Here is a 22,823-nt window from a genome sequence, read left to right on the forward strand (position 1 = left end):
GCCCCTCTGTGGTTGGTGCTGGTGCTGGAGGGGTTAGACATGGGAGGGCTGATTGAATGGCAGGCAGAGTCTGGACGTTACCTCCAGATCACTGGGGAGCCATGGGAGGGTTTTGAGAGGAGCTGGGAGAGTCAGATAAAAAGTCGGATGGGGGTGGGCATGGGGGGCGTCTATTCCAAAGCAGGCCTTGGCTACAGGGGTTGGGAACCTAGTGCAGAGCACACATGCCCCCATAAGAGCCCGTGTGAGATTTGCGGGGAAGATCAGAGACGGTCCTGCCTGAAGGGAGGATGTGAGAAAGGAGGGATGAATGCCCTGCCCTCGGGATAGGATAGAGACAGGCTTGGGGTCCAGTGAGATCCGAGCCTCTGATGTCCCCAGAGCGTCCCAGCTGCCCCCCACCCCCTGCTGGAGATCGGATGTCCTGGTGGCCCCAGTCCAGCTGCAGGTAGGAAGGGAGGGTTCGCTTTGATCTCCTCTCCAGGGGCTCTGGATGACTAGGAGTGGTGGAGGGGGAGGAGAGGTGGGGTGGATGGAAGGGGAGGGAGGATTCCTAGAAACTGGGAAACAACCAGGAACTTCCTTAGATCCCAGGGTGGCTGTGGGGGGCCCACAGCCAAGATCAAACCAGGCAGTCTCAGGCCAGCCCCCAAGCCTCAGTTTCCCTTTCTGTGAAATGGGTGTGACAGTAGCACTGCTGAATAGGGTCACAGGGTGGCCTAAGGGAGATGAGGCAGGTGAGGATTGGGACCGCACAGGCACCAGATCATTCGCTGTGGTCGGGGGCTGTCCTGTGCATCGCAGCACTCCTGGCCTCCACCCAGTAGAAGCCAGGGGCACCCCCCCCCGGCAAGTCGTCACAACCAAACATGTTTCTGGGCATGGTCCAGTGTCCCCTGAACTACCCTGGGTGGCAGCCACTGTACTAGAAAATTCTCTGTAACAGGGTCTGCAGCTTCCTGGACCAAACCAGCTACCGCTTCCGGTGGCATTGACCCCAGTTCTAAGGGAGACCATGAATTAAGCTCATTAAACCCTCGCGACAACCTCCTGAAGGCAGACATAGTCATCGTCCCACTTTGTGGAGCGGCAGACTGAGGCACAGACAATTTCGGTAAATTGCTCAAGTCACACATCTAGGGCTTGGGGCCACCTCCCTGACCTTCTGCAGGTCCCACAGCAGCCCGGGCTGCCTCCTCCTCAGAGGCCTGAGGCCCCCGCCCCCACACCCCTTCTTTCAGGCAGCTGTGACCACTGCATTTGTGTGTGTGTTGTGCTTCACGTTGTGTCCCCTTCCCTGCAACCTCCCCTCCCGCCAAGTAGGTGACAGTCCTAACACCCAGGACCTTCGAATGCAACCTTATTTGGAAATAGGGTCATTGCAGAGGTGGGGAGTTAAGATGATGTCACGCTGGAGCAGTCCCCTGTGGACCCAATAAAAAGCGAAAGCTGGACACACACACACGGAGAAACCGAGGGATGATGAAGGCAGAAATATCGGGGTGACGCTTGGACAAGTCAAGGAACACCCAGCATGGCCGGCGCCCCCCAGGAGCTGGGAGAGCCTGGGGCTGACTCTCCCTCAGGACCGCAGAAGGAACCAGCTCTGATCGAGTCCTTGTTGTTGGACTTCTAAGCCCCAGAACTGCGGCGCAATACGCTTCTGCTGTTTAAGGCCCGGGCTTGCGGTGCTTTGTTTGAGCAGCCCTAGGGGACTAATATAGTGCGTGCGCGTGCATGTGCGTGCGCGTACACGTGTGTGCGTGTGCGTGCGCGTGCGTGCATGTGTGTGCACGTAGAAAAAGCCTTAGTAAGAAGTGTTACCAAGCTGGTGATGGGGAATATGGTGTGCGTACCGTGGCCTTGCCTACGCTGATTTTATACAAATGAAATGAATTTGCACAATATTTGCAAAATAACGTTCATTTCAAAAACAGAAGTTTAAGCCATCCTTAATGGATCTTGTATTTCTGGGACTGCAAATTGGGACTCCGTACCAGGCTTCCTACTGTACAAATTTCCAAGTGAGGCACAGAAATGAATGCAAAGAAACTAAAACGAAATTTACGACTTTAGACAGCTGTGGTTACTGGTTTTATTGAGGGCTAGGTATTTTTTTTTAAAGATTTTATTGATTTATTTGAGAGAGAGAGAGAGATCACGTGATTGGGGAGAGAGGGGGCAGAGGGAGAGGGAAAGGGAGAAATCCAAGCAGACTCTATGCTGAGTGCGGAGCCCTTTGCGGGGCTCAATCTCATGACCCTGAGATCATGACCCTGAGATCATGACCGAAGCTGAAACCACGAGTTGGACACATAACCGAGCCACCCAGGCGCCCTTACTGAGGGCTAGGTATCGAGAGAACTTTATGTTGCTAAGAAAAAACAAGGGACGCCTGGCTGGTTCAGTCAGTGCAGCTGGTGACTCTTGATCTTGGGGTCATGAGTTCAAGCCCCACAGTGGGTGTGGAGCCTACTTGGAAAAAAAAAAAAAAGAGAGAAAAAAAATGATTTATAGTTTCGGGGCAGAAAGGATCTGCTGTTAAATAAATGCACGAAGGATGTGAAGTCAGATAGTATAAATGCTGCTTCTATATGTTGCTTGTTTGGGGCTGTGGGTGTTTATGGACTGCATGAATTGGACGGAAGACACTTTTATTCTTTCTAGAGAATATCCATGCAGCAAGATATTTTTCTTGATGCCAAAGAGCTGCAAACTGCTTTCAAAATCAACCCCAGGGGCCCCTGGGTAGCTCAGTCGGTTAAGTACGGGACTCTTGGTTTTGGCTCAGGTCATAATCTTGGGGTCCTGGGATGGAGCCCCGCTTCCGGCTCCCCACCCTGTGCGGAGTCTGTTAGAGATTGTCTCCCTCTCCCTCTGCTCCTCCCTGCTCGGGCTCTCGCTCTCTCTCTAAAGGAAATAAGTAAAGTATTTTTTAAAAAGTCAATCTCAAAACAGTTCCTCTCTTTTTGATGTACAGGAAGACTCTGAATTCCTTGTGTGGTTTCTTAGGAGGACAGTTTCTAGCGCAACACCTTGTCAATCAAGCCAAAAAGGCGGGGCTTGGAGGGCGGGGCTTCCCCCAACTTCTCGCTTAGACTTCTTACCTATATTATTTTTAACAGATCAGAGGCAAGGGTGGTGTGTCCCATGAAGCAACAGAGCAGGGTCTGGAATCCGGGTCTGTCATGATTCCAAGGCATGCTCATCTTACTCAGCCCTGGGCTGCCTCTTAGGGGAACAGGTTTATTGAAATTTAATTCACATACAATGCACCCATCTAAAGTGTGCAATTCTGAGGGTTTTTTTTTTTTTTAAGATTTTATTTATTTATTTGAGAGAGAGAGAAAGAAAACAAGCTGGGGGGAGGGCAGAGGGAGAGGGAGAAACAGACTCCCCGCTGAGCAAGGAGCCTGACGCAGGACTCCATCCCACGGGATCATGACCTGAGCGGAAGGCAGACGCTTAACCGACTGAGCCGCCCAGGCTCCCCTGAGGTTTTCAGTATATTTACAGTTAGGCAACCATCACTGCAGTCTAATTTTAGGACATTTTGATCACTCAAAAAGAAACTCCGTGCCCCTGAGCAGTGTCTCCCCATTCCCCATCCCCACTAATTCCCCAGCCCCAAGCAACCACTAACTTACTGTCTCTATGGATTTGCCTGTTCTGGACATTTCATATGAATGGAGCCACACACTTGTAGTCTTTTGTGACTGGCATCTTTCACTGAGCATCATGTTTTCAAGGTTCACCCCTGTTGTAGCATGAATCAGCAATTTATTCCTTTTTCTTTTTTTAAGTTTATCTTAATCTCTATACCTAACGTGGGGCTCGAAATCACGACCCAGAGATCAAGAGTCACAGGCTATTCCGACTGAGCCAGCCAGGCGCCCCTAATTTATTCCTTTTTATGGCCACTAATATTCTATTAGATAAATGGACCACATTTTGTCTATCTGTTAACCAACAGATGGGCATTTGGGTTGTTTCTACTTATCGGCCATTGTGAATCGTGCTGCTGTAAACGTTCATGTGCAAATTCCTGCGTGGACATGTGTTCTTGATTCTCTTGGGTCTATCTCTAAGAGTGGGATTTCTGGATCACATGGTAATTTCATGTTTAATGTTTTGAGGAACTGCTTGGCTGTTTTCCAAAGCACTTGCCTCTGAGATATTTACTGTATGCACTCATTTGTATATTCAACAGATAGGGATTGAGCAGCTCCTAGAGGCACTGTTCTAGGTGCTTTAACGTGATGGGGCGCCGGGGTGGCTCAGTCGTCAAGCGTCTGCTTTTGGCTCAGGTCATGATCCCAGGGTTTTTGGATCGAGCCCCGCATCAGGCTTCCTGCCCGGTGGAAAGCCTGCTTCTCCCTCTCCCACTCCCCCTGCTTGTGTTCCCTCTCTTGCTGTGTCTCTCTCTGTCAAATAAATAAATAAAATCTAAAAAAAAAAAGTATTAAAAACCACAGGCCAATAAAAGAGCCACTTAGGCCATGTCACCAAAGTGGAGCTTAATACCAACCTAACTGCAGCTTCAACCTCCCCCAGAAAATTTTTTTTTTAAGACTTTATTTTATTCGACAGAGAGAGTGAGAGAATACAAGCAGGGGGGAGTAGTAGAGGGAGAGAGAGAGAAGCAAGCTTCCCGCAGAGCAGGGAGCCCGACACGGGACTCAATCCCAGGACCCTGGGATCATGACCTGAGCCGAAGGCAGACACTTAACCATCTGAGCCACCCAGGCACCCCTCCCCCAGAAATGTATTAATGGGTCAGTCAGGAACTTTCCCTCTCTGCCCCAAAGGAACATGAGAGAATGTGCATAATAAGACCTCCTGCTCTTCACCCTGCTAAGGGAAAGTGACCTTGCAAGGAGGCACAATCCTTTCTCTTCTCTTGGTAAGAATGTCCTTGCCCCTTCTTGCTTCCTATATAACCTTCCATTTTGTAGGATCCTTTGGAGCTCCCCTCTACTTGCTAGATGGAATGCTGCCCCATCCATGAATCCCTTAACAAAGCCCATTAGATCTTCAAATTTATTCCATTAAAATTTTGTTCTTTAGGGGCGCCTGGCTGGCTCAGTCATAGAGCATGCGATTCTTGATCTCAGGGTGGTGAGTTCAAGCCCCACACTGGGAGTAGAGATTACTTAAATAAATAAAACTTAAAACAAAAAAAATTTTTTTTTTTTTGTTCTTTAACAGGGGAAACTAACATATGGAGAAAAAATAAGACAGGGTGTATGGGGGAAACCTCATTGAGAAGGTGACATTTGAGCAAAGACCTGAAGGAGATCAAGCAGTGAGCCAGCAGATAATCAGGAGGAAAGGGCACACCAGGTGCAAAGGCCGGGGGGAGGGGTAAGTGAAATGGACGTATTTGTATTTGAGGAACATCAAGGAAGCAGAGAAGGGAGATGGCAGTGTGGTGATGTGGGCCAATTGTCTGGGGTCTAATAAGAGATCGTGAGCATTCAGTGACCACAACTGTCACCCTGGGAGTAGGGGAAGTCCCAGCTCAGGCCATAAGACCACGCTGCCGCGTGGGGGTGGGGGGGCAAATCCCAGAGCAGAGCCTCCTGCCCCTCCACCTTCACGAGGTCCTTGCAGCCTTCCTGTCTCAGTTCCTCTTTCCAAATGCTTTCAGCCCAGTTCTGGACCTCAGCTTCGCAGCATCCCAGCCTCCTGGTCCTAAACATCGTGCAAGGTCCCCATTGCACAGGAGGGAAAGCTGAGCCCCCAGGGGGAGAGCAGCCCCTGCTGGCTCACTGCAGGACTAGGCACAGCGGGAGGCCGGGGGCCCTAAGTTCAGTGAATGGATGGCTAACTTCCCCGCCAGGTTTGCAAGAGGCTAAGACAGGTCCCACCCTGTCCTGGGGCGGGAGAGGAAGACACTGCGGGGAAGGACCTTAACCCCCTTTCCTAGCAATCGGCCGCCGTCTCCATGGCAACTAGGGAGGCGCCCGATCTGGCCCTGCAGGTCCCGGGATCCCGCAGGGGCGGGCGGTCTCGCCTTCACCCGGAGAGGAGGAGTCCGAGCCGCGCCTACTGGCCCTTTAAGGGGCTCCGCCCGGCAAGGCCTCAAAGCGCCCTGATTGGTCCCGAGAACAGCCGAGCGCAGCCGAACTTGACGCACCCGCCCGCAGCCTTCCCTATCCACCTCCCACGCGGCCCCGGTTGCCCCAGCCAATCGCCGACCGGCGCGCCAACCTTCATCTGCATGGTCACGCCCCAGGGAAACACTGCACCCAATCCGACAGCTCGCGGAGGCCGTATTAGCATGCGGAGGGAGGGGCGAGCGGCAGGGGCGGGCTCGGGGCGGTTGGTTGGAGCGTCGCAGCAGCGGAGAGGTCCGGGAAAGTTTCTTTGGAGGTGAAAACAGCCGCGGAACTCCGGGCCCTGCGAGGGGGTGGGGGCGCGGGGGTCCTGGGGCCGGGGAGGGGCCCCTCCCGGACCGGAGGAGGGTGGGCCCGGCCCTTCCGGGGGGCGATCGCCCAACAAAGGATCCCTGGGGCGCCCGCCCTCGAGGGCCTCCCCGCCCCTGGATCCGGCCCCTCCAAACATCCCGGGCCCGGCATTCCGGGGCTCCCCCGCCGGGCCACCCCATCGGCGGCTCGGGCGCCCCTCACTCGGCCACGCGTCTGCCTTCCAGGTGGGGCCGGGAGCGGCCATGTCCCACGGCTCCAAGCAGCCCGGCGCGGTCGCCGCGTGAGTGAGACATCCCCTCCCCCAGCCCACTTGGGGCTGCAGCCCAGCTCCCGCCCGCCCTGCGGAGCTCCTGGCCCCTCGCCCCTCGCCCCGCAGGGTCTTGACTCCCCCCACACAGCTGGGGCAGGACCTCTCCCTTGCATCCCCACCGACCTCTTTCCCCCCAACTCCCCGGCCCAGTTCCTCCCAGGGGTCCCTACCGGCCCCCCGAGTGCTCCTTCCCCGTCCCGTGGATAATGACCCCCGCAGACCCCTGCTCTCAGGACTCAGGCCCCCTCCGTGCCAGCTCCGCGGTCGGGGATGGAGGTGAGGATGGGGGTGACCCTGGCGTCCCATGGCTCCAGGCCGGCGGGCGGCAAGGCTCCGGGACAGCATGGGGGCTTCGTGGTGGCTGTCAAGCAAGAGCGCGGCGAGGGCCCCCGGGCCGGCGAGAAGGGTTCCCACGAGGAGGAGGTGAGTCCCGAGTCCCTGCGCTGTGGTGGGGGAGGCTCTGGGGCTCGCCCATAGCCTGGAAGCTCCACCCCGGGCTAGATTTGAATTCGCTGTGGCTCCGCCCACAGTCCAGATTTTCTTCCGAAGCTGAGGCCCCGCCCCGTGCCACATGCCACGCCCCCAAGAGATCCACTGCCACTAAACCAGGCCCCGCCCATCGCCCAATACCAGCTCCGCCCACTGCCCTGTGGGGGGTACCTTCCCGTCGTCCAGTGGGCCTTTCGTCCAGCATAGAAGCCACGCCCATCCCAGAGACCACGCCCACAAGCGAGCCCCATCCCAGATGCCAAGTGCCCGGGACCTCCGAACCCCGCCCTCCCAATCCTGCCCCTTGACCAAGCCGTACCTACAGACCTTCCAGTCCCTATCTCCTGGATCGGCCCCGCCCATCCCTCTAGCCTGCCCCAGCCCCCCAGGCCCCTCCCAACGGCGCGTACGGTTTCACAGCCCGTGAAGAAGCGTGGCTGGCCCAAGGGCAAGAAGCGGAAGAAGATCCTGCCAAATGGGCCCAAGGCACCGGTCACGGGCTACGTGCGCTTCCTGAACGAGCGGCGTGAGCAGATTCGCACGCGCCACCCAGATCTGCCCTTTCCCGAGATCACCAAGATGCTGGGTGCCGAGTGGAGCAAGCTGCAGCCGGCGGAGAAGCAGGTGTGGACGGAGGGGGCTGGCCCAGGACCACTGACCTTGCCCCGACCCACTCGGACACTGCCCTGCAGCCACATGCCCCAAAGGACAGAATGTGGAGGGTCCTTGCTTCCGCCTGGAGAACTGATCACCCATGAGCTCTCCCCAGCAGGCTGAAGCGAGGGGAGGGTAGCAATAGGCAAGAATCGACGTAACACTTAATAACCAACATGGATAGGTGTAAAGATGTAGGGGTGGGGGCTGGATTTTTATGTGATACCTTCCGATTTTCAAATCCTGGTAATTAAAATTGCAAAAATATCAAGGAAACGAAACACACCACTAGTTTGCGCCCTCTAAGTGGTATTTCAACAAGCGAAATGGGTGCAGGAGGGCAGCCCAGCCTGGAGACAACAGGGAGAGGTTTATAGCGGCGGAGTTTGGGCGGGGGGTGGGGGGTGGGGAGCTGAGCAGGAGGCCGAGGAGGCGGGTTTTGTCTCCAAGGACAATAGGGAGCTACGGGAAGGTGGGGGCATAGTGAGCTGAGTGATGGAGATGGGGTGTTGGCCGTGGAGGCCTGCCCCTGCCCCTGCCCCTGGGCTGGGCCAAGCCTTCCGCTGCCCCCACCAGCGGTACCTGGATGAGGCCGAGCGGGAGAAGCAGCAGTACATGAAGGAGTTGCGCGCGTACCAGCAGTCAGAAGCCTACAAGATGTGCTCGGAGAAGATCCAGGAAAAGAAGATCAAGAAAGGTGGGAAGGGACCCAGCCCCCAGGCGGCTGGGTGCGGGCTCTGAGACAGGTGACTCTGGGCAGACCACCCACCGTCCTCCATGGGACTCCCGGTCCCATGAAGATGAGAGACACCTAAGCAGACAGCTGTGAGTGGGCAGGGCTGAGCAGTGCTGACATGGGGGCACACAGACACTGGGGGGCCTAGGCAGGAGCCTGCCCCAGGACGAGCAGGGCTAACTAGGGGGGGAAGGGTATGCTAGGCGGGGCGGGGGGGGGGAGGGCGGCACTCGCAAAGCAATATGTGGGCTCAGAGGAGACCTGCCAGGCCGATTGATCCTGCCCTCCTTCCCCACCAGAAGACTCGGGCTCTGGGCTCATGAATACCCTCTTGAATGGACACAAGGTAAGTACTCCTGCTCCAAGGACCATGGCTGGGCAAGAAAGGTCTGGAGGTCTTTAAGCCCTGGGTGAGCCAGACCAACTCTCATGGGAGGAAGGGAGTGCCCCTCCTCCAAGTGTGCAAGCAGAGTGGGGCAGCCACATCGTGGGAATGTTGGTAAAAGGACTTCGACCCAGATGGCCAGAGGAATCCCTCCCTCCCAAGCTTGAGGGACGTCCCAGAGGGGTTTTGGCTGCCCCCCCAAAAAAATTCGTCATCTTGTCCTGTCGTCCCAGGGTGGGGACTGTGATGGCTTCTCCACCTTTGACGTCCCCATCTTCACTGAAGAGTTCTTGGACCAAAACAAAGGTGAGCACTGACCAGGGATTCTTGGGGAAGTGGGTGTTGGGAGAGTGTGTGGGCCAAAAGGGTGCCAAGGCCGGGGGAGGTGGCGGGTGGGGGGAGCTGACCACCCACTCAAAAAAGCAGAGGCGCCCACCTCCCCCGACCCTCCGGAGCCGAACCGAGGTGTGGGGCTGGAGGCAGAGCAGTGACAGCCGGCCCCGGGGGTCGGGGGCGGGGGGACACAGCTAAGGCAGAGGCCCAGCAGCGGGCAGGGAGGAAGCTCCAGGCTCTGATCCGGCTCCCCCACGCTGCAGCGCGGGAGGCAGAGCTGCGGCGCCTGCGCAAGATGAACGTGGCCTTCGAGGAGCAGAACGCCGTGCTGCAGAGGCACACGCAGAGCATGAGCAGCGCGCGGGAGCGCCTGGAGCAGGAGCTGGCGCTGGAGGAGCGGCGGACGCTGGCGCTGCAGCAGCAGCTCCAGGCCGTGCGCCAGGCGCTCACCGCCAGCTTCGCCTCGCTGCCGGTGCCGGGTGCGGAGGCCCCGCCCCGCCCCCCGCCCCCACCCTGTCTCTGGCGAGCTCCGCCCCGCCGGCTCCACCTCCTGGCCCCGCCCCCAGCTGCTTCGAGCCTGACCCCTACCGCCTTGAGCCCCGACCCCAGAAATCCCGCCAGCCCCGCCCCCGGCCGTGCGACTCCTGCACCGAATGACTCCTCCCTATCGTGAGCAGAGCACGCGCCCGCCCTCGCTGACCCCTGCCCGCGCCGGTCCTGCCCATGACCCCCCCCTCCCCTCCGGCCTTTCGCGCTCTGGCCTCAGCTGACCTTGGCTACTTCCTCCTCCCCAGTTTGTAAGCCCCCCCTCCGCCCACGGCCTCGCCCTCACCACTTTACGTCTAATGCCCCCCGCCCACAGCTGACCTTGACTTTTCCGGGTCTAGACGTTCTGATCCCCCACCCGACCCCACCGACGCGCCGCGCCTCTGGCCCCCTCCCCGGGACCCTGCCCTTGGAGACCCCCCCCCCGCCCTCTGACTTCTGCACCTGTGGGGCCCCGGCTGCATCGACTCCCCCGCTGGGCTCCGGTGACCGGTCCCTGTCCTCTCCAGGCACGGGCGAGACGCCCACTCTCGGCACTCTGGACTTCTACATGGCTCGGCTGCACGGCGCCATCGAGCGCGACCCCGCCCAGCACGAGAAGCTCATCGTCCGCATCAAGGAGATCCTGGCCCAGGTCGCCAGGTGTGTGACGGGGCGGGTCGCCCCCGGGCTCTGCTCGGCCCGCATGGGGCCTCCCTGCCTGGGGGTTGGGGGGGCTGCCTGAGGCTAGACCTGCCTTGGCCCCCGCGGAAATGACTGGATTTCGGCCTCCGACGGGGGTCCCGGAGTCTGGGCGCTGCCGGGTGGGATCCGGCTGCGGGATCTTATTCCGAGGGCACCGCCCACACGGGATCTACCAGGTGGGGCTTATTTGATACAGGCGACCAGTGGCCAGACCGCTGGGGGGCGCCGATCAGATCGGGGACTTTATGAATGCTGCTGGGCGGGAAATGCCAATCCTTCTTGGCCGGTGGGATCCACTGGGGGGGCTAGAACTTCCCCCCAGCTGCTCGTGGGTTTTTCTGGGTGGCTTCCAGCTGTCCTGGTTAGGTGGGATGGACTCCTGGCCCCCACCATGGCATCTGTTTGGAAGAACTGAGGGTTGGTGGCCTATGGTGATCCCCATCCTGGGGGTCAGGGCTAATAAATGATGGGGGTTCCCCATCACGAGTCCCCCCCTTCTCTCCTGTCACAGTGAGCACCTATGAGGGTGTCCGCCGCCCCACGGATCCAGAGAAGACCAAGCTTTGGTCATGGCCCCTTCTCCACCCCATGGAGGAGGATTGGGGGTCCACATTTTGGGGCCATGCCCAATCCTGCACCTTGGGGGCTGCAGCCCCCCTAAAATTAAATTGCTACAGCATCCCTCTAGCTTTCAATTCCCCCAGCACCCTGAACCCAGAAAAATCACCTGCTGTATATGACACGCCTAGAACCCGGAGCCCCAAGGCCCAGCAAGGCCTGCTCCCCTTGCACATCACACTACAGGGACGTGGGAGCAGCACAGGGGCTGCGGAACCCAGGACACAAGGGGACCCACAGCCACTGGCACACCCAGGGTGGGGACGGTTATACCTGCTACACCGGATCTCGAGGACCGGCCCAGGGACAAGGTAGAAAACCCCACCCCCGACCCGCTGGGACCCCCAGCAGGTGCTCACCACAGGTGCCCCCCCCCCCTCGCCCCAGGCAGGCACGCTGCAGGGACATGCTCTCATACTTGGGGCGGGGCCCTCTGCTTGTGGCCCTCAGATTCCTGCACCCCAGAATTGGGGGGGCTGGTACTGACCCTCCCCTCCCTCATCCAGATGAGGGACCCTTGCAGAGGCATCCTCTACCTTTGCTCAATCTGGACTTTTTAAGTAAAAAAAGTGGAATTTGAATTTCCAAGCCTGTGAATGTTTTTTTGGGGGGGTGGAGTGGGAGGTGGGCTAGAAGATGTGCCCAGGGCCCCCAAGATGCCCCTGCTGGGTGTCCCAGGCCTGCCCTCCCCAAGCCCCCGGCCCCCATGAGCCCCCTTCCCGTCCGCGGATGAGCCTGTTCCGGACGTGTCACCCACGTGGACTCACACCCCGCGTGGCCTTCCGTGTCTGGTTCCCTCCCTGAGCATCCCCGCCCCCATCAACGGTCACTCCCCACCTTCTCCCCAGCCCCGGCCCCCGCGAGTCCCCTTCCCGTCCGCGGATGAGCCCGTTCCGGATGCGTCACCCACGTGGACTCACACCCCGTGTGGCTTCTGTGTCCGGTTCCCTCCCTGAGCGTTGTGGGCTCGGGGTCCATTCCCAGGGCCGTGCGTGTGGGCCCCTTCCTCTTTTTCGTGACCGAATAATATTCCAATATGTGGACGGACCACATTTTGTTTATCCCTTCACCCGTTGATGGACATTTTGGTCGTTTACACCTTCCGGCTCCTTTGAGTCCTGCTGTGTATAGTGTGTCACAGGTGTTTGAACACCTGCTTTCACTTCTGCAAGCTACCTCCCAGGAATGGAATTGCTGCTCCTAGGGGGATTCTGCGCTTGCCTTACTGAGGAATCCTCTCTTTTTGTGTAATGCAGTATTTAAGACATCTTAAAATTGGGGGAGAATAATTAGACAAATGCCTGTATCAGGTTGAATCATGTCCCCTCAAAAGATACGCTGAAGCCCTAAACCCCAGTCCTCAGAATGTGACCTTATTTGGAAATAGGGTCATTGCAGATATAATTAGTTAGGATGAGGTCATCCCAGAGTAGGGTGGGCCCCTGATCCAATATGACTGGTGTCCTTATAAGAAGATAAAGATTCGGACACAGACACAGGAGACGGCCATGTGACCACAGAGGCAGAAATGGGAACAATGCAAGCTGCCAGAAAGCACCGAGGAGTGCCAGCCACCACCAGAAGCTAGGACAGGCAGGGAGGGGCTCTGCCAAGGTCTCAGAGGGAGCGTGGTCTTGCTGACAAGCTGATGTCACACTTCGGGGCCCCCCCCCCAACAGAGAGAGTAAATCCCTGTTGTTTTAAGCCCCCCAGCTTGTGGGCCTTTGTTATGGCTGCCCCGGGAGACAAACACAACCAGATACTGTCACCTCCCCACCCCAGGTCCCTTGTCCCCCCCCCCCGGCACAGGTACCCCCATCCCAAATTTGGAGTTTATCAGGCAAGTCTTTATCTACTGTAGCACATAAGTATGTCTTCCTAGAAGAGTACCGTTTTGACAGGGTTTGGTTTTCTCGTTCAGTTCTTAAAGGTTTTTAAAGTGTACAGTTCTGTGGTTTCTAGTATATTTACGAACTTGTGCAACCATCAGCACAATCTAATTCCAGAACACTTCCGTCACCCCAAAGAGAAGCCTTGTACCCCTTAGCAGTCACTGCCCCTCCCACCTCCTTCGGCCCCTGACAGAAACAAGCCCCCTTCCCGTCCGCGGATGAGCCTGTTCTGGACGTGTCACCCACGTGGACTCACACCCCGTGTGGCCTTCCGTGTCTGGTTCCCTCCCTGAGTGTCGTGTGTTCAAGGCTCATCCATGTCATAATGTGTGTCATGTTTTGCGGGCTTTTAAACTTGACACAACATTTTCTTACAGTGTCCAAAGCTTTCTGCAACTTGCCTTTTTCCATTAACGCTTGGTTTCTGAGATTCTCCCAAGGCGGGAGGCCCCTCTTTTGCTCCACTATATGGCATTCCATTGCTGTTTATTATAAGAGCCGAAATTCTTGTTGTTGGATGCCTCCGTGCTGTGGTCCCAGGGGATTCTTACAGATGCTTCCTGGTGCCCACAGCCTCCTTCCCTTCTTCTTCATTTGTAACCTGGGGGTTCATTCATTTCCTCACCAAAGATTGCCTGAGTGCCTGCTGTCTGCCAGGCACGGGGCACCGGGATGCGGCAGGGGGAAAAAGAGACCAGAACCCCTGCCCTCCTGCAGCTAACATTCTAGTGGTGGGGACAGCCAGGATACAAGATGAGTAAGTAAACAGCTGATCTATCAGGTAGTGCTTGATACCAGGGAGAAAAATCCGGGAAAAGAGATTGAGAGGTGGAAGGAGGAGGCAACATTTGAGCAAGGAGCTGAGGGAGGTGAGGGAGGAAACCAGGTGGATGACTTGGGAGATGGCGTTCAGGCAGAAAGAACAGCATGTGCAAAGGCCCTGGGGCAGGACCCAGCCTGGCATTAGAGAAAAGGCAAAGAGGCCGGTATGGCTGGAGTAGCAGGAGCGAGGGGGAGATGGGGAGGAGGGTAGGGTGGTGGGGGGGGGACGGGGCAGGTCGTGCAGGGCCTGGTGGGCCTCAGGGTGGACTTGGGCTTTTACCTCCCTGGGGAGGACTGAGCACTGGAAGGATGTGTCGAAGCAGGGACAGGGTATGGCTGAGGTTATCCCAGCATACGTGTCCTGCCCCCTTCTAGGGTTGTTGCAAGGATTAAATGAGCGCGCCTAGCAGACAGTGAGCGCTCCTCACGCTCAGCTGTTTATGTCCTCATTGGTGATCCCTGTTTTTCCCCAGTCTGCAGCTCAGGCCCCTGGAGGACTGCCCGGCGTCCCCCAGGAGCGCGCAGCTGGCTGGCCCTGGCAGGGCCCGGACACCTGGGGCCAGGCCCCCCTCCGCAGCCCGCGGTGTCGCCTTCCCGGGCGGCTCGGATTCCCGGATCCCCTTACCCCAGCGGCTCGGCTGTCACGCCCTGGGCCGGGGGAGGGGAGGCTGCAGGAAGCGGCGGATCCGGCGGCGACGGCTGTGGCGGTGGCCGGGGTGGCCCAGCTCCTCCTGCCATGGAGAGCACCGCGGCCCAAGAGACCCGGGGTGCCGAGGCCCCGCGCCCGTCCGCGCCCCCGCCCTCGCCCGCGGAGCCCCCAGCCGCGCCCCGCGCCCGTCCGCGCCTGGTCTTCCGCACGCAGCTGGCGCACGGCAGCCCCACGGGCAAGATCGAGGGCTTTACCAACGTCCGCGAGCTCTACGCCAAGATCGCCGAGGCCTTCGGGATCGCGCCCACAGAGGTGAGGACCCCCGAACCCCCGCTCCACCCCTCCCGGCGCCAGAGGCCCACCCATCTGACCCGGGATAGGGGTGGAGCCTGGAACCCGGGACTGGGGGCCCCGGATCCCCCCCTCCTCGGATGGAGGGGATCCGATCACCAGATCTCAGAGACACACCCATCAGATCCTGGGGTGCCCATACCCCAGAGAACCTCTTCGCACGCCCTGCGCAAAAGGGGAGCCCGGGTTAGGGTGAGTGGATCCTTAGCTTGTCCAGGAACCCACTGCGCTGAACCAGCTAACAGTGGATCCCAGCCCTCGGGTAAGCGCCTCTGTGGTTCCTGGGCGCGGCTGGGGGCTGGGGTTCCAGGCAGCCCCCTTCCAGGTGCGAAGTCGGAGGCCCGGGGGGGTCAGGGCCTGGGCTGCTGGGCTGTACGACTCGTAGCCCCCAGGGGGCGCCAGCAGATTCAGAATCGACTGAACAAGTTGGTCTGGGATGTCAGGGCACCAACGGGTTAAAACTGAAAGTCTTAGGGGTGAGGGAGGGGTCTCTTCGTGCCCACAGCTCCCTGCTCCCCATCCTGAGGGTCTCAGACTCCTTCTTGTACCCCACCCCATTCTGAGGGTCCCATGCCCCGCGTTTTCTGGTGGACTGGGATCCTGGTGGCTGGGTAACCAGGCCAGTTTCATGCCTCCTTGTGCCTCGGTTTCCCTCTCAGGCTCCTGAACCCATCACCCTGGTTGTTCTGCACAGACAGAGGGTGATGAGCGCTGTCATTAATTCTGCGCTCCCCCTCCCCTTGGGACAGATCTTATTCTGTACCCTAAACAGCCACAAAGTGGACATGCAGAAACTCCTGGGCGGCCAGATAGGGTTGGAGGACTTTATCTTTGCTCACGTGCGCGGCGAGACCAAGGAGGTGGAGGTCACTAAGACCGAAGATGCCCTGGGACTGACCATCACGGACAATGGGGCTGGCTACGCCTTCATCAAGGTGCCCCTGGAGGGCGGGTGACTACCTGCGTGCTCGGGGACCTGGGATGAGCCACTGCCCCTGTCTGGTTAACCTGGGCTCTGGGAAGCCGAGGAGGGTGGCTGGGGTGGCCTCGTGAGTGACTCTGGGTCCCTGCAGAGGATCAAGGAGGGCAGCATCATCAACCGGATCCAGGCTGTGTGCGTGGGCGACAGCATTGAGGCCATCAACGACCACTCCATCGTGGGCTGCCGCCACTACGAGGTAGCCAAGATGCTCCGGGAGCTGCCCAAGTCCCAGCCCTTCACCCTGCGCCTGGTGCAGCCCAAGAGAGCCTTCGGTGAGGGCCACCTGGGGTCCAGGGGGCAGGTGGGGTGGTGGTGAGGAGCTCTTCCAGAAGCGGGTTCTCTGGATGCCCAGTGAACACAGTGGAGGATGGGAGCGTGGGGGGGTGAGGGGAATGGGACAGGATGGAAGGTTCTAGATGCCTCTGGTGACATGACAGGGGGCTTCTGGCACTGTGTCAGGAATGGGTAGGTAGTTTCTAGATTGTTAGAGTCAATCCAGGGATGGGGGCAGGGGAGTTTGGAAAGATGGGGATAGGATGAGGAGGTGTCTGGACCTATTTTGTAACCTGGCTAGGAGCTTTTAAAGTACTGCTTTTAGGCTATGATTTTAGAGAATGTTTTTCCAAGTGAGTTCTAGAATGGTGCTTTAAAAAAAAAACATTTTATTTATTTGAGAGAGAGAGAGAACGAGGGGTGGGGAGTGGCAGAGGGAGAAGCAGACTCCCCGCCGAGCAGGGAGCCCGATGCGGGACTCAATCCCAGGACCCTGAGATCATGACCTGAGCCCAAGGCAGATGCTTCACCTCCTGAGCCACCCAGGCACCCCTAGAATGGTGCTTTTCAAGGAGAAGTCTGTGACCTGTCCATGCATGAGACAAGGGACTTGCTCTCGAAGACGGTTTCTCCACCTCAGCAGTAGTGATATATGGGCCAGCTCATCTCTGCAGTGCGGACCATCCTGTGCACCATAGGATGCTGAGCAGCGCCCCTGGCTTTGAGCCAGCAGATGCCAATGGCAGCCATCAGGTCGCAACAACCAAACTGTCTCCAGATGTCATCAATGTCACCTGGGGGCAAAACCACCCACCCCTGCCCCGGGGTTGAGAACCTCTGCTTTAGAATGTAGACCATCCTGTTTAGCAGCAGGTCGTTTTTTTTACAGCACGACTTTCTCAAGGAAGGAACCAGCCTGTCACTTTCCATTCGGGCACCACTCTCTCATTTAATTATGGACTGGCCCTTTGAGTAGTGCTGTTCTCCAGCAAGAGGTTCTAGAAACTCCCGGGCACATCTGGAGGGAGGTCCCAGGGAGAATGGGACAGGGTGGGCTTCCAGAACTGCCCTTTAGCAGAGCAATGGACTCCAAGAGCCATGTCCAAACGTTAGGACTGAATTCTAGACAAAGTCTTTTCTAGATTGACCCTCTGGCTACAGGAGGATCTCAAGCAGTCCCTTCTAGAGAGAGTCATTTTAAAAACAGGAGGGACAGGGGTGTCTGGCCGGCTCAGTCGTTAAGCGTCTGCCTTTGGCTCAGGTCATGATCCTGGGGTCCTGGGATCGAGGCCCGCATTGGGTTCCCTGCTCGGCGGGAAGCCTGCTTCTCCCTCTCCCACTCCCCCTGCTTGTGTTCCCTCTCTCGCTGTGTCTCTCTCTGTCAAATAAATAAATAAAATCTTCAAAAACAAAACAAAACAATGCAGGAGGGACGGGGACGTCTGGCCTGCTCAGTCCGGGAACACGTGACTCTTGGTTTCAGGGTCGTGAATTCGAGCCCCATGCTGGGAGTAGATTATTTAAAAAATAAAAATAAATAAAAAAGAGGAGGGTGATTCGGGGGGATTCTCAAGCTGGGTCTCTGAAGTTTCACCCATGGACATAAGGGGGCTTTGAAGGATAAGAAGGTTCTAGAAAGGCTCAGCTGGTAACCTCTGAGGCTTACACAGATGTGGATCCGCCCAGAGCACATGCCCCTCCCCCGCTCTGTCCCCTCCAGATATGATCGCCCAGAGGAGCAGGGGCAGCAAATGCCCCATGGAACCGAAAGTGACCAGTGGGAGGGAGACCCTGCGTCTTCGTTCTGGGGGGTCTGCCTCAGTGGAGGAAGTGGTGAGTGAAGGGGAAGGGAGTCTTCAGGCGCTCTTATACCGAGCATTCAGCTGACTCAGTGGGACCTTGGGTAAGACCCTCTCCTTTGTCCAGCCGGCTCCCCTACCCGCAAAAATGGGTCCTCCATGCAAGGCAGGATGGGAGTGCTGGCACAGAGTGCTGACTCTCCGCTCCGCTCTCACCGCAGGGGTGGGGCCTGCGGAGGGGCTGGGCTGGAGGGATCCCAGACTTCTGACCCTCTGCTGTTCCCCGCCCCAGCCGAGCAAATTTGAGGAGGAGGCATCACGGAGGGTGGATGACCTGCTGGAGAGTTACATGGGCATTCGGGACCCAGAGCTGGGTAAGGGGCCAGGGTAAGCTGGGTGGACCCTGGGGGGAGGACAGCCCACAGGGAGGAGTCAGAGGCCCCAAGAGGAAGTCACGGCCCAAGGAGCACCCTCACCAGCCTTCCCTCCTGCTTGGCCTGCAGCATCCACCATGGTGGACACCTCCAAGAAGACGCTGAGCGTCCAGGAGTTTGCACACCGTTTAGATTCCGTCTTGGGCGAGTTCGCCTTCCCGGACGAGTTTGTGGTGGAGGTGTGGGCCGCCATAGGCGAGGCCAGGGAGGCCTGTGGCTAGTCTGCCCTGGGGCCGAGCGCAGCCCCAGCCCAGAGCCCAGCCCCCTGCCCCAGCCCTCCTGGCCAGTTCCCGAAGCCCACCTCTGCACCAGAGCCCAGCCCAGATCTGAGACCCATCCTCGCTCTAGAGCCCAGGCCAGCTCTGGGACCGAGTTTACCTCTAGAACCCCTACCAATTTCAAGACCAATCCCAGCTCTGAGGCCAAGCCCTACTCTAGACTCCAGGCTAGCTCTGAGGCTGAGTTTATCTCTGGAACCCAATCCACTTTTGAGACCCAACCCAGCTCAAAAACTCAGCCCCCCTCCAGACCCCAGGCCAGCTCTGAGACCAAGTTCACCTTTAGAACCCCTACCAGTTCTGAGACCAAGCCCAGCTCTGAGGTCAAGTCTTGCTCTAGAACCAAGCTCAGTTCTGAGATTAAGCCTAGCTCTGAGACCAAGCACTGTTCTAGACCCCAGGCCAACCCTGAGACAAAGTTCATCGCTAGAATGCAATTTAGTTCTGAGACCCAACCCAGCTCCAAAACCCAGCCCTTTCCTAGAACCCAAGACAGCTCTGAAGCTAAACCAAGCTCCGAAATCAAGTTAAGGTCTGGATCCCAGATAAGTTTTAAGACACAGCCCAGCTCTGAGATCAGTCCCAGTTCTGGAAGCCAGCCCAGATCTATGACCAAGCCCTTCCATAAAACTCAGTCTGATGCTGGAACTCAAGACAACCCCATGACTCAGCCATACCTAGACACCCGGTCTAGCTCAGGAACTCCCATTAATTCTGGAGCCCAGCTCAGACTCCAGAAACAGTCCAGCAACAGTAGCCACACCAGTTCAGGATTGGAAGATGGCTCCCAAACCCAACCCTGCTCACGAGCCCAGATGCCTGCTGCAGCTCAGTCCAGACCCAGATCCCAGCCCTGCTCTAAAACCCAACTGCACTCAAGTACCCACCCCCATCCTGGGGCCTGGTCCGGTTCCAGTGATGAGTCCAGCTCAGAGACTGAGTCCAGTTCTAGACCCCACCCTGGTGCTACAACCAGGCCCATCTCCAGAATTCAGACAAGCTCTGGAACCCCACCCATTTCTGAGGCAAGGCCTGCCTCCAGAGCTAAGCCTGATGCCGAGCCCCGCTCTCACTGCAGAACGCAGACCAGCTCTAGAATGCCATCTAACTCTGGGACCCAGAACAATTTTAAGACCTGGGCAATTTCCAGAGCTCGGTCCAGCTCAGGCATTCCACCCAGCTGCAGAACTCAGCTCAATTCTGAAGCACAGACTGGGTCTGAAATCCCATCCAGCGCTCAAACACAGTCAGTTGCTGAGACCCCACTGAGTTCAAGAACCCAGCTAAACTCTGGAATCCAGTCTAGCCTTGGGACCCAGACCAATGCAGCACCAGACGTAATCTCCACAAATCTGTCTAGCTCTGAAAGCAGGCCCAGCTCCAGGACCCAGACTTGTCCAGGAGCTCAGTCAACTTCTGGGACTCAGCTCATCTCGGAAACCCTACCAAGTTCTAGATACCAGCTCCAAGCCACAGCCCAAGGCAGCTCTGGTATTCAGCCGGACTTTGGGAAGCAGACCAGCTCTGGAACTCAGCCAAGCTCTGGAGCCCAGATAAGTTCGAGAATTCACCCCATCTCTGGAACCCAGCCCAGCTCCACGATTCACTCCAGCCCTGAGACACAGCCCAACTTGGAAACCCAGAGTGATTCTAAAACCCAGCCTGTTTCTGAAACCCAACCCGGCTCTAGAACCCTGATCAGTTCTGGAACGCAGCTCAGACCTGAGACTCAGCCCACCTCAGAGACTGAGCCCAGTGCAAGCATTCAGCCCACCTCCAGGATTCAGCTCAGCCCTGTGACCCAGCCCAAGCCTGGAACCCAGAGCAGTTCAAGAACTCAGCCCAGCTCTGAAACTTACCTTAGTTCCAGAACCCAGCCTGTTTCTGGAACCCAGTCCAGCTCTAGAACCCAGACCAGTTCTGGAACCCAGCTCAGCTCCAAGACCCAGCCCAGCTCTGGGACCCAGAGCAGTGTAAGAATTCAACCCAGCTCTAGAGCCCACCTTAGCTCCAGAACTCGGTCTAGCCCTGAGACCTGGCTCAACTCTGAAACCCAGCTCAGTCGCAGGATTCAGTTCAGCTCTGAGACACAGGCCATCTCTGGAAGCCAGCCCAGTTCAAGAATGCAGCCCAGCTCTGGAACTCACCTCAGCTCTAGAATCCAGCCTCTTACTGGAACTCAACCCAGCTCCAGAACCCAGACTAGTTCTGGAACCCAGCTCAGCTCCAAGACCCCGCCCAGCTCTGGGATCCAGAGCAGTGTAAGAATTCAACCCAGCTCTGGAGCCCAGCTTAGCTCGAGAACCCAGTTTACTTCTGAGACCTGCCTCAGCTCTGAGATGCAGCTCAGCTCTGAAACCCAACCCAGCTCCAGAACCCTGATCAGTTCTGGAACGCAGCTCAACTCTGGAGCCCAGCCCACCTCAGAGACCCAGCCCAGTGCAAGAATTCAGTCCAGCTCTGGAGCCCAGCTCAGCTCCAGAACCCAGCCCAGCTCTCAGATTCAACTCAGCCCTGAGATCCAGCCCAAGTCTGGAACCCAGAGCAGTTCAAGAACTCAGCCCAGCTCTGGAACTTACCTTAGTTCCAGAACACAACCTTATTCTGGAACCCAGTCCAGCTCCAGAACCCAGACCAGCTCCAGAACCCAGACCAGCTCAAAGATCCAGCTCAGCTCTAGAAATGGGCTCCACCTACAGACCCCTCGCCTTGACCCTAGAACTGAGGCTGATCTCACTCCCCCAGCCCAACATCAGCCCCTAGGCCCACCACGCAGAGCTCCGACTCTGGGCCCTAGCACAGTCTCTCAGCCGCAGCCCCAGCCCCATGATCTGGTACATGGAACGCAGGCCAACACTGGCCTGGGCCGAAGCTCACCAACTTCCCACCTGGCCCCACAGCCACAGATCCCGTCAGCCCCTCAGAAACCGGTCCTCTTCCCCAAGCCCCAGCTAGGACCCCAGAAGTCCACCCCACCCACCGTATCTGTCATCTCTAGTTCTGCCCCCAGGGCAGACCTCCTGCATTCCCAGACCCCTGAATCCCTAGCCCAGAGGCCTGTCCCCTCCCACACGCTCAAGGAGTCAGGGCCTGCTCCTTGGGGGTCAGAGCCCCTCCCCCACCAAGGGGAGCTGTAGCTTGAGGGTGACACAGTTTTGGCTTCCAAGATCCCCCCCATCCTGTCTCTGGCCCCTCCCAGCCTGGGTCCCCTGGAAGCAGCAGGTGACCTCATTCCCCCAGCAGGTAGGGGTGGGGGGAGTAGGGAGAGTGGAAACAGGGGCTTTAGTTTCACTTGGGCCTGGCTCTGGGAGGTGTAAGCAGATCCTAGGTCTGTGGAGTGGAAAGCTGGGTGTGTGTGTGGGGGGGGCATGTGGGCAGGAGGTGGAGAAATGGGGGGCAGGAGGAATCTTGTCCTCATGTACCTCGAGGGCTCATGGGGAATAAAGGCACCTCTCCTTGCAGCTGGGTGTGTCATTTTTGGGGGAGTTCATGGGAAGGCAGAGGAAGGGGCAGGCATGAGAGTTCAGGGGGCACAGATGACCACACTGGATGCTTCCTAAGCGGCTGCTGTGTGCCAAGCCCTTTACTAAGTGATACGGGCGCCCTGCAAAGGCTCAATCACCTGTCCCTTCAACTGATGTTTATTGAGCACCTACTATGGGCCAGGTGCTGTTTGCTCAAGGCGCTGGAGTCTGAAGTGTTGAGTGAAAAAAACAGGTACCCCCAGGGGTGCCTGGGTGGCTCAGTCGTTGGGCGTCTGCCTTCAGCTCAGGTCATGATCCCGGGGTCCTGGGATCGAGCCCCGCATCGGGCTCCCTGCCCGGCGGGAAGACTGCTTACCCCCTCCCACTCCCCCTGCTTGTGTTCCCTCTCTCGCCGCCTCCCTCTCTGTCAAATAAATAAATAAAATCTTAAAAAAAAAAACAGGTCCCCCCTCTGCCCCGCCCCCCCGCCCCCCCCCAGCTCTGCTCCAGCTGCTGGCCATGGTGGGCACGCGGTGGAACAGCAATCTGATGCGCCAACTTTAAAGACTGATGACTCCCAGACCCAAAGGACAGTAAGGCTGGGGGGGCCAAGATATATTTTGGCAAGAGAGGGGGTGTGTTGGCTGTGCACATTCAGTATTTCCTAAGCAGAGCCTTCTCGGGTTGGGGTGT

At 57.8% G+C, this 22,823-nt stretch overlaps 2 protein-coding genes and 1 long non-coding RNA gene across 7 annotated transcripts in view; all 3 read left to right on the forward strand.

Moving 5' to 3' along the window:
• LOC145716242 (uncharacterized) overlaps positions 1 to 5,351 on the forward strand; it is an 8,885-nt gene extending 3,534 nt beyond the window's left edge. The window contains exon 3 of the long non-coding RNA XR_014138814.1: positions 5,209 to 5,351. This is a non-coding gene — a long non-coding RNA (uncharacterized LOC145716242). The remainder of the gene's footprint in view (positions 1 to 5,208) is intronic.
• A 943-nt stretch (positions 5,352 to 6,294) lies between these two features.
• HMG20B (high mobility group 20B) lies at positions 6,295 to 11,767 on the forward strand. 2 transcript variants are annotated; one of them, XM_031033920.2, is made up of 10 exons: positions 6,295 to 6,375; positions 6,656 to 6,711; positions 7,056 to 7,164; positions 7,651 to 7,854; positions 8,461 to 8,581; positions 8,923 to 8,966; positions 9,239 to 9,311; positions 9,602 to 9,817; positions 10,394 to 10,526; positions 11,080 to 11,767. In XM_031033920.2, exons 2-10 carry the CDS (start codon positions 6,674 to 6,676, stop codon positions 11,090 to 11,092), a joined length of 951 nt encoding a protein of 316 aa, XP_030889780.2. In that variant the 5' UTR covers positions 6,295 to 6,375; positions 6,656 to 6,673; the 3' UTR covers positions 11,093 to 11,767. The 2 variants fall into 2 exon arrangements, with proteins under 2 accessions (XP_030889780.2, XP_006738778.1); XM_006738715.3 differs by having other exon boundaries at positions 6,311 to 6,375; positions 8,920 to 8,966.
• Positions 11,768 to 14,556: 2,789 nt separating this feature from the next.
• Positions 14,557 to 22,127, forward strand: GIPC3 (GIPC PDZ domain containing family member 3). 4 transcript variants are annotated; one of them, XM_006738716.3, is made up of 6 exons: positions 14,558 to 14,861; positions 15,650 to 15,835; positions 15,974 to 16,154; positions 17,876 to 17,988; positions 18,247 to 18,328; positions 18,458 to 18,753. In XM_006738716.3, the coding sequence occupies exons 1-6, from the start codon at positions 14,637 to 14,639 to the stop codon at positions 18,607 to 18,609; spliced, it is 939 nt and encodes a 312-aa protein (XP_006738779.1). In that variant the 5' UTR covers positions 14,558 to 14,636; the 3' UTR covers positions 18,610 to 18,753. The 4 variants fall into 4 exon arrangements, with proteins under 4 accessions (XP_030889783.2, XP_006738779.1, XP_081688575.1 ...); XM_081832449.1 differs by having other exon boundaries at positions 14,559 to 14,861; positions 18,247 to 18,341; positions 18,458 to 22,127; XM_081832571.1 differs by lacking the exon at positions 14,558 to 14,861 and adding an exon at positions 14,897 to 15,162 and having other exon boundaries at positions 18,247 to 18,341; positions 18,458 to 22,127.
• Positions 22,128 to 22,823: the final 696 nt, after the last annotated feature.

The sequence above is a fragment of the Leptonychotes weddellii genome, chromosome 1, assembly GCF_054177405.1.
Source record: "Leptonychotes weddellii isolate Sample4059 chromosome 1, ASM5417740v2, whole genome shotgun sequence".
NCBI classification, from domain to species: Eukaryota; Metazoa; Chordata; class Mammalia; order Carnivora; family Phocidae; genus Leptonychotes; species Leptonychotes weddellii.